Source organism: Amborella trichopoda, chromosome 6, assembly GCF_054954075.1.
Source record: "Amborella trichopoda isolate Santa Cruz 75 chromosome 6, AtrichopodaSantaCruz75HAP2 v2.0, whole genome shotgun sequence".
Lineage (NCBI taxonomy): Eukaryota > Viridiplantae > Streptophyta > Magnoliopsida > Amborellales > Amborellaceae > Amborella > Amborella trichopoda.
The window spans coordinates 46,365,042-46,375,071 of record NC_142341.1 but is presented as its reverse complement, the minus strand read 5'-3'; the positions used below and the strand labels follow the sequence as shown (position 1 = coordinate 46,375,071).

The 10,030-nt window shown below is 38.1% G+C and overlaps 2 protein-coding genes across 15 annotated transcripts; both read left to right on the top strand.

Moving 5' to 3' along the window:
- The first annotated feature begins 1,200 nt into the window (after positions 1-1,200).
- Positions 1,201-9,813, top strand: LOC148781819 (Nucleotide-diphospho-sugar transferase family protein). Of its 14 annotated transcripts, none has more exons than XM_088868728.1 (7): positions 1,201-1,369; positions 1,520-1,583; positions 2,068-2,402; positions 4,801-5,053; positions 5,317-6,150; positions 6,734-6,980; positions 7,619-9,813. In XM_088868728.1, the coding sequence occupies exons 2-7, from the start codon at positions 1,527-1,529 to the stop codon at positions 8,062-8,064; spliced, it is 2,172 nt and encodes a 723-aa protein (XP_088724854.1). In that variant the 5' UTR covers positions 1,201-1,369; positions 1,520-1,526; the 3' UTR covers positions 8,065-9,813. The 14 variants fall into 14 exon arrangements, with proteins under 14 accessions (XP_088724854.1, XP_088724864.1, XP_088724856.1 ...); XM_088868738.1 differs by having other exon boundaries at positions 1,232-1,369; positions 2,143-2,402; positions 4,878-5,053; XM_088868730.1 differs by having other exon boundaries at positions 1,232-1,369; positions 2,143-2,402.
- On the top strand, positions 8,960-9,813 carry LOC18442035 (uncharacterized). The gene has a single exon (XM_006852259.4). The coding sequence runs from the start codon at positions 8,960-8,962 to the stop codon at positions 9,566-9,568; it is 609 nt and encodes a 202-aa protein (XP_006852321.2). The 3' UTR covers positions 9,569-9,813.
- Positions 9,814-10,030: the final 217 nt, after the last annotated feature.

Genomic DNA, 10,030 nt, shown 5'->3' with positions numbered 1-10,030 from the left:
AGAACGTGATGATTTTAAAATCCTAATACGTTGATAATCATCACGGTGTTTGAAAGGCCATGATGCTCTATAATCTCCAGTTACCCAATAATCATCACGGTGTTTGAAATTTCATCACGCTTTTGAATCGATTGCGATGCCTAAGACAACCATAAAGGATGCTTTCATTAAAAAATGTAAACAATAGAGAAAAGGGGTATGGATGAGGCTTTAGATAATTTACAATTTATTTTTAATTATATATATAATGTGACCATTTACCTTTGGTACAAGGTGATCACAATTGATCATGCCCATTGGATGTGATATTGGGTAGCTGTAGTTATTTTATTGATAAAGCTTAAAGTCCAAAATTTTTTTTCTCGAACTTTGTGACCCATCCAGGCTATCATAATTCACATATGATGGTTGTAACTAATTGTGACCTTCATATATAAAAGATAAATAGTCTCATTATATACATTTATATATATATATATATATATATATATATATATAGCAAAATCTTCTTGTTAGCCAATAAAAAGCTGTGAGCCCAACGGTCCAGATTGAATCTAGGCCGATCTGACTATCACAGATGCCTGATAGTGTTTGAATTTTAATTTTTTCTGTAAATCCAAATCACTTGAAATTTTAGGTATATGTTCATTAAAAATAGGTAAATCTTCGAAAAATATCAAAAAAATATTTTACATGAAAAAAATTGACCAAAATATCCCCATAAAGTTTTGGGGTATTTTAGTCAATTGTTTTTTTATGGATTATTTTTTTTTTATTTTTTATTAGGTGAGGCTTGATGAGAAGAACATATGTTTAAAATTTTAAGTGATTTGAATTTGTAAAAAACAAATTAAAATTCAAATACGAAATGAGTCGTGACTATCAGATCGGCCCAGATTCAGTCTGGGCTGTTGGATTCGTATCTTTTTGTTAACAATTATAACAATTATAATTAAAAAACATTTAATTTTGATATAAGGTTTACCTTTGGTATAAAGTGATCATAATTAACAATTAATCTTGACTATCAATGTGAAATTGGGTTGCTGCGTTTGTATGTCATTCAACGAAAAAAAATCTCAAACTTTGTGACACATCAAAACTATCATATTTCACTTCCATACGGTTGTAAGTAATTCTGACCTTTTCCAAAGGTAAATGGTCTCGTTATATATAATCCATTATAATCTAAGTGATTTTCTAGTTAACTAGTGTAATTTCCATTCAAATTGTCTGTCCGAGTTCCGGCAAAGAGAGAGATTATGTATGCAAAGCAGTATAAGAAAGAGGCCCAATAAACCAGACTTTTGAATCGGTAGTTGCAGTGTTCCAAAGTGTGCTGACGTATTCATGACACAAGGGTCACATGGTAATCCTCCAGTCAGTTAAAGCTCCACTTCTTAGTCAAAACAATGGGTTTAAAAGCACTCCTTTCCCCTTCTCCTTTTAATGAATTCCTTGTGTATAGTCATTGGTTCACGAGACCCATTGGTTATTTCATATTTCATGCCGTTTCCAGGTGGTAAATGCTTTCTCAAGCAAAGATGGGGAATGGGTTCTTAGCCATTATCAGACCCAACAAGGTATGGTCGTTATCATGGTGAAAAAGACAAAACCCTATTTTTTTTTTGCATTTTCATGGTTTTTTCTTGTATATTTGGTGCTAAGAGGACGCCCAAACTTACTTGAATTTTTTTTTTCAGTTTGATACCCAGCATACGGAGATCACTATTAGCAGAAAGAACTCATCTGTCCCCTTCTCATTTCATGGATTTTCCTGTTTATATCTTCTTCAAAAAATTTATTTTCAAGTCCCTTTTTCTTGCAATTTTCGAACTGAACTAGGTAACATCACTCATTGTAAAAGAAATCCTCTACCGCGTATTTTTTTCTTTTAATGAAGAAATCCTCTGGTGCATTTCTTTTTTCTTTTTCTTTGAAGAAATCCTCTATTGCATCCAGTAGACCAGTATATATGGTTCTAAGATGATCCCCAATCTCTTGAACTTTTAATTGATATGGGTTTTTCTCTTTTTATCTGCGCTTTTCCCTATTTGGAAAAACCAGGTATTTCAGGTTGGCCTATTATCTGTTTGGGTAGCTGGATTACTGTTGATTGCTTTCTCTCTTTACGCCATACAGTTGCTGCCTTCTCTTAAAGATCAGATTAAGCCTAGGACTACCCAAAAAGATAATGAAGATGGAGGTTTCAGTGTTACTATTTTCTCAGCTCCGAACCCTTTTGAAGGCTTGGTAGGGGCACGCCAAGTCTTTGCAATTCATTCATGGCTAGCTCTCTCACAAGCTCTTCAGGTGGTTCTGTTTACACAGCACCCATCTGCCTTAACAGTTGCAAACACTTTGGGCTCTCGTGTTACAGTTGAAACAGCAATTGATTTTACGTAAGTTCATGATGTAGAACTTCTTTACTTCTTGTTCTTGTGCCATTGCTCTGGGTTTTTGTCTCTAGATAGGTACCATTTGCACGTCTTTTATGTTTAGATCAGATTGCCCTTGTGTATTGTCCAGGTTTTCTCTATCGACATTTCCCAAGAAATTGTATTTTACTTCTTTTGTCAAGGAATTGCATTCAAGAGCGTAGCAGTAACTGGATTAGATATGTTTTTCATTGCTTTTCTTTTCTACTCGGATGTTCTTTAGGGTGAGTTAGTGAATAATGAGGGATTAAGAAACTTATGGAAGATGAAACGCTGAATGATTTGTTGACAATGATAAGCTAATAATGGTTAACTGTGATTTGCTAATTAGATTGACTCAAGTCTTCTAGTTCGACTAAGAACCAATTTTCCAACATCAAAATGGGTATGAGTGACTGGATTGTTAATGGATGGCAATTGTATAGATGTATTTCTAGCCTTTAGGATCTTTCTATGGAAGTTTTCTAGGATTAAAAAGGTGATCTCTCAGTTATATGTGGGAGCATAGTTGTTGTTTTGTATAAAATGGTGTTAGGACTGGAAGAAAAGGGCATTCTTTTATTGATCTGATCTCATAAAGAGTGGTTATCCACAAATTGGTTCCGTAACTTCAGTTGCCACTTTTAAACTGAAGGGATTCTAAACTGTGAAATGAACCACATTTTAGCTATTTGGGCATTTCTAGTAGTATAATTTTATCGGAAGAGTTAAAACAGTGGGTTGATCCTAAAATGCTCACTAGTGCACTCAGATATTCTGGCGAGCTACTGATTCAATTTCACTCTTGAGTTGAACAAATGAATAAATCGACAGGGTGCTCTTCATGTTGAGCTATATAAGAAATTTTATATTGATTTTTCCTTAGTTATCAGGATTTGATGTACTTATTTGATTTGTCCCCGATTTATGCACAAAGAAGAACCTTCTTTCTCTAAGAGGTTGAGGGATGTTACTTTATTACAAGCATTTTGAGGCACAAGGATCGAGTAAAAATTAATGTCCCTTCACTTGTGGTGTCCTCTGGGTCATCTATCCCCTTCTTAGGTTGAAGGTCAAGCTTTAGAGTGATGCCCGGTGTTCGGATACCTCAGTTTCAAAGAGATGAAACATGTTACACTAATGATAGTAATTCCCTTAAATTGTATGAAACGACATCTCTAAAGCTCCCTGTTGAGCTAATATTTTCCATTGGGGAATGAAAAGCTTGATGGTGGTTACTCTCTTAAAACGCAGTATACCACAATAAGTCCTTATATATTTAGGAAATCATGGATTGCTTCTTCATATTGATTTTTATTGTTTATTTATTCTTCTGTATAAAGTGATGGTCATTTTCAAAGTTCGTTATTCTAGCATGAAAGGTTTTATGTAAAAAGTTTATGGTTTTAACATGAGAATTGCTAAGGTTTGATTTATAATAATTTTTTTGGGTCTAAAATGAATATTTGTGAACAATGTGTACATCGTGTGAAAATGAGTAGTCCCAGTAGACATTGCAATTATGTAGAGATAGAAGCCATGAGCCTATATTATGTCTAAACGCTTTATGCAACATTTCGCCGCTTCTTGCTATTTTAAAGCACCTGACAACTAGCAAGTATCGCATAATTTGCACTTAAGGCTGTGTTAATTCTTGCCAATCTGCGTTCGTGCGAGTGTGTGAATTTGGATGTTCCATCACTTTGGCTATTTAATTTACCTGAGCAGCTGAGCTTGTTTAATAGCTCAAAGATGTGATTGCTTTGGATCAGGCGTGAACTGGCATGCTTGATTCATCATTGTTATTGCATCTAGCTATGCAAATATCAGATACTATGAACCACCAAACATGCTTCTCAAGTGATCTTTATTGGGAATGCAATTTCCTTCGTCTGTACTCTCTCTCTCTCTCTTTCTCTCCCTTCCCCCCCCCCCAACATACACGCACATGCATACAACTACATGCTTGCATGCTCATTTGCACATACATGTTGATAACGTGCTTTTGCTTTTTAGTATGTCTCCTGTCCTTCCCTTGTTATTTGGGTCCTATTTCAGTCACATCCCTTTTAAGTTTAGTGAAATTTACCAAACTAACTACGAGAGATGCACTATTCAACATTTTACCAATTCACAACCATTCCAACTTATAATCATGTTTATTTTATGGGTATTTTGAAATAAAATCAAACTATAGGGGTAAAATGTCAGATAGTGTATCTTTTTGTGTAGTCTGAGAAATTTCTGTTAAATTTATGATTCAAATTAGTGCAAGCATGCCAAAATCTATAAGAATGGATTTCACATGTAATTAACGTTGTTTCCACTGCTTATGTTGAAACTTGAAAATCTCCGGTGACACATCCTGCCCCTCTGGTTTTAGGTTCACAGGGACACCATTCTTCCATTCTATGATCTCAAGGTCACGGGCTTCTAACTCAGATGTATCTGTTGTGATAGATCCAGACACTGTTGTCCTCTCAGACTTCATCTCCGTTTTGTGCTATGCTCACAAACTCAACCATGATTGGCTCCTCATTGCCACCTCATCTAGTGTTTCCGACTTCCCCTTCTACTTTGACAATCAAGTGCAACAATGGCTCCGAGAGGGTGGGCAACTCACTACACTAAAAAAGGTATGAAAGAAAGAGAAAGTGATTCAAGTTTAGCTAGGAGGTTGGAAGGGAGATTTTATGGTGCAGCTCTGAAGTTTGATGCTCATAAAGAGAGAGAGAGAGAGGGAGGGAGCTTGCATTATACTTTCTCAATGAAGTTTGTCAAACCTAGAGAGAGAAAACCATTACAATAAAAAGTATTTTTGGAAAACGCTATCCTGAAATAAATCTAGTAATTAGTTTGCAAGAGGTATAATTGAATTTGGATTCTGCTCTTTTTGCAGTTGCAGGAGTTCCTAGCACAGAAACAGAAATGGAGAAAGTGTGGGGACAGAATGCTCTTTGCATGGAACACAGGGCAGCTGCCTCTACATGCAGGGGTGCTTCCTCCTTTCTTGTATTCAAGAGGATTTTGTAATCAATGGGTTTTGAATGAGGCTCTCTCATCAAACCTAAGGTTCGTGTTCGATGCTAGTGAGGTCATATCGAGCTTCTTTTCAGAAATCATTGTGCATCATCACAGCAGTTACTTGAGGAATTCAGAAGTTATGGATAGAGAGAAAAACTGGGAGTACGAGGGTAATGCTGATCTCTCTGCTTCATATGGATCCTTTTACTTCCGTCCCATTAATTTTTCCAAAAAGCTGGTGAAACTTGTCAGGTGTGATGGGCAATATCTGTTCAAAAACCCACCTGATGAAATTGATTCTCGATGGAAAGAATCAAATATGGAGCCATCTCAAATGGATCACTCTTTACTGGTTCAAAATCAAAGGAGCTCTAGTTTATGGAAAACTATTATGTTGCATTCATGGAGAAACAAGAAAAGACTGGCTTGTCTAGAGAGAGGGAATTTGTCTAACATGAAGTCGGACTGTCCAAACAAAGAAAAGCAAAATATTGCTCTTAATGTTTCAGCTCCATTGTTGCTTCCTTTCTCCCTTGAATCTCTCCTCCAAACAGTGGCTATCCATGAGAAGTATGTTGTTCTAGCAATCGTTGGAGACAATTATAGAGACATGCTTATGAGCTGGGTATGTAGGTTACGCCACCTTCAAATCTCAAACTTCATTGTTTGTGCCCTAGACCCTAAGGTTTACCAGTTCTCAGTGTTGCAGGTATATTTGGTTCAGATTCCCAAAAATCTCTGTTCTTTTTTTGTCCTCACAGTATAGTTTGGCAGCATTTCATCCAGTTTGATCTCATTTATTTATTTTTAAAAACTAAATGAACTGATCACAAAATTACTGGAAATGTCTGTTTGCTTGCAAACAAGCGGGTTTTGGAGAATTTCTGCTAACTTTTTTGATAAGAAGAATTTGACCCATACTGGGTATGGCTTACAAGCTTGTTAAGTAACTTGAAAGAATTTTGGTTTGTTTACAAGGTTTGTAACTGAAATGGGTAGAATGGCCCAGATCCATGTATTGGCCATTGGATTTCCTGAAATGTAATGATTAGAAGCTAACATTTTGTCTACTTGTATGTAGATTAATTCTATGTGAACGTTGTATCCAATATATTGAGTTTTTCTTTTTCGAACTAGAGTTTTATTTTTCCAACCAAATATGCCTTTTGAGAATGGGTTCTGGTTGTTGCAGTGCTTATTTCCTTTTTATCTTTTTATATGCAACATTTGAAAAGATTTATGTTTTATTTATTTTTTGGTTAAATTGAACTGAAAGGGGTTGATATTTTCAGGGATTGCCCGTCTTCAAGGATGGACTTGCTCCAAAGAACATCAGCTTTGATGACTGTCATTTTGGTACAAAGTGTTTTCAGAGGGTCACAAAGGTGAAATCCCGGATAGTTTTGCAGATACTAAAGCTTGGTTATGACGTGCTCCTCAGTGATGTTGATATCTACTGGTTCTCCAACCCCATTCCATATCTCCGCTCATTTGGCCCTTCAGTACTTGTTGCACAATCAGATGAATACAATGAAACAGGTAGTGTTCTATTAGATGTCTAGAAGCTATTCTTTCATTCACTAGTGTTAGTGAAAAATATTATTCTTTCATCTACCAATGACATGATGTGCTTACTTATCTACACTGAAGTTTCTTGTAAGGTGGATTTTGGAGAACCACTTGGGAAAAAAGATTCAAAAGTGAAAAGTTTAGTAATTTGAAGGAAATAATTTTTCCTTATAAGGAGTCTTTCACCCACTTGCGGAAAAAAAAAATGACTTCTCCCAAGGAAGTTTTGGGTAGACCCCAATTCCTGAAACGCCGATCACCTGCCCCTTCAATGCACCTTCCAGCCAGAGGTTCATTACTAATATCATAGTGACATATATCTCCCTTTTTCTCTGAAAATCTTCCAAAAACATTGCATTTTCAATGACAAGTATTTTATAACGAAGCCCTTAACAAATTCATTCAAGTTACTTAAAACTGGAAAGAACAGGAGAAAGTTTGTTTTCTACCTACTTTTCTAGTTTTTTCTTTTTTGTTGCAACATTTTGTTATTCTAATCTTGTTTGAGATATTTGAGAGTATTTCCTGAGGAACCCACCCCCCCCTCCCCCCTTTCCAAAAAAAAAAACAAAAAAGCCTTAATAACCCATGTGGCTTCATCTTTGTAGTGCCAATAAACCTGCCAAGGCGACTAAACTCCGGCTTCTACTTTGCGCATTCTGATGGCACCACTATTACTGCCATGGAGATGGTGGTGGAGCATGCCTCAACCTCTGACCTCTCTGAGCAACCAAGCTTTTATGATATTCTCTGTGGAGAAGGTGGCAAGAATCGTGTGGGTCCTGATAAGTGCATGGAGCCCACGACCAATCTTACTGTCCATTTCCTCAATCGAAATCTCTTTCCCAATGGGGCTTATCGAGGCCTTTGGGAGAAGAAAAATGTGACAAAAGCTTGTGCTAAAATTGGATGTGTGGTTCTCCATAACAACTGGATTAGTGGAAGAAAGAGAAAGCTCCAGCGCCAAGTCTCTTCAGGTTTGTGGGCCTATGATCCTGGGTCCCGCATGTGCCTTCACAGCTGGTGGGGCCCCAAGTTAACTCGTTCATTCTAGTATACTATGTTTAATGGAAACAGGGAAAAGGCACTATAATCCAATGGACATGGTCCATCATCCTTCATGATATGATGGATGGTGATGGAAAGAGTGTGACTCACTGGAGAAACTATACTGCAGCCTAAGGAATTGTGGTGAACCAGGGTTCGTTGGGTTCATCACTGTTGAGTGAAATGATAGGTGGTGATGATGGAGAGAAAGTGCGATCCACGAGAGTGGGACAAGACTTCCTTTATAGCTGGTGTTTCCCCAAGTCAATGAGCTCTCTGTCGGGCCCACAAGAAAGGGTTACAAGAAATGGTCCACCTTATATGATCAATGGCTTAAATGGCCTTGGTATGATACATCTTAATCTAAATTGGGTTTGGCATAATTCATTCTTATCTCTAATGGGTCCAGCATATTTCAGTATTATAGGAAGATGGGTCCAGCTGACTTTTATGGGTACCTTTGGATTTAGCGTTGGTGCTCTTAGGCCCACAAGAAAGGGTCACAAGAAATGGGTCCAGCTTATATGATCAATGGCTCAAGTGGCTTTGGTATGATACATGTTAATCTAAATTGGGTTTGGCATAATTCAATCTTATCTCAAATGGGTCCAGCAATACTTCAGTATTATAGGAAGATGGTTCCAGCTGACTGTCATGGGCACCTTTGGATTTAGTGTTTGGCGCTACAAGGTCCTTGGTTTAATGCATTTATTGTGAGTTTCTGCCCATTATAATACATTTTTGGGGTGCTTTGGGTTCTCCGACACTCCTCGTTTTATTCCCAACTGTTGAAGTTATACAAGGCTGGTGTCCTTTGGAGCCATGGAGAGACGGAGAGAGAGAGCCTCTCAGTTCCCATTGGCAAGAGAGAGGAGAGGCCCTGGATTTTGTTTCACTGTCTTATGAAACAGCAGTGCTGCCGCATGAAGGTTCGAAGGCTGATCCCATTCTTTAGGAGGAGAGATTGGGCAAAGAAGATTGAGAAAGATGAGGGCTACTTGATGGAGAAGAGCTTGCGGGAGTGCGAACTGAGAATTGTCCATGCAGGGGGATTTGTAGAGAAGTATTATGTGGCAATAAGGGCAGCTGAAGTCTTAGAGAAACACCCAGGCCTTTGCCTTGCAAGGCCTGAGGTTTTCAAGAGACCCCATGAGTCTCTTGTAAGCCCTGATGAGTCCCTTTTGCCTGGTCAGAAGTTCTTGTTAGTCCCTCAAAGCACTGTTCGGAAGCTTAGAGAAAGACACTCAGAGAGTTCACTAGAGCTCGCTAAGCGTGCATTTGAGAGGGACTCAGTGGTGAAGAAGTGCGAGGAGGGAGAAGATGGAGAGGATTGTTCGATTTGTTCTGCAAGGGAGTTCTTTTTGGCTAGAGATAGATGGTCGACCTGCATTCGGAAGAGGTGGACAAACATGAGTGCGTCGAAGAAGCCTTTCAGGCCGCCCATCAAAAGGGGCTTGCAAGGGCCAGGGTGGCAACCCAGTCTCACTTCTGTAAAGGAGTTGTCACCTTGAGTCTTGAGAGAGAGAGAGAGATATAGGGAGAGAAGGAATTGTGATACCAGAAAGAGAGAGAAGCTGAAATGTGTGTTGGTTTTAGATATTTTTGCTGGTAAGGGAGAGAGATCTGATACTTGTTTTGGTTCTATTTGGTTATGTAGCTGGTTATCATTGTGGTGCAGTGCCAAAACCCGGCCTTGGCTGTAATGCTTTAACACCTGCATAGTTTCTTATTGTGCTCTTATTTTCCCCGACCAAAACCAGGATGCTCTCCTTTTAAGAAAGCAGAGAATAATTGGCTCCCTTTCTCTTTTATGCTAGAGCATAAACTCATCGGGTGGATTGTCTCTCTAAACATGGTTGGACTCACCAAGTCCACTCGACTTAGGTGATGGCCGAGGCCGAGTTACCAGGAGTTGTGTCCAACTCGGGTTACACAATTTTTTCTAACAATTTCAAAAAATTGTCTAAATTGTG

Coding starts and splice junctions, on each gene's coding strand:
- LOC18442035 (XM_006852259.4), top strand. CDS start 8,960: ATGAAACAGCAGTGCTGCCGCATGAAGGTTCGAAGGCTGATCCCATTC.
- LOC148781819 (XM_088868728.1), top strand. CDS start 1,527: ATGCTTTCTCAAGCAAAGATGGGGAATGGGTTCTTAGCCATTATCAGA. Junction 2,403..4,800: donor GAAACAGCAATTGATTTTAC/GTAAGTTCATGA, acceptor CTCTGGTTTTAG/GTTCACAGGGACACCATTCT. Junction 6,151..6,733: donor ACCAGTTCTCAGTGTTGCAG/GTATATTTGGTT, acceptor TGATATTTTCAG/GGATTGCCCGTCTTCAAGGA.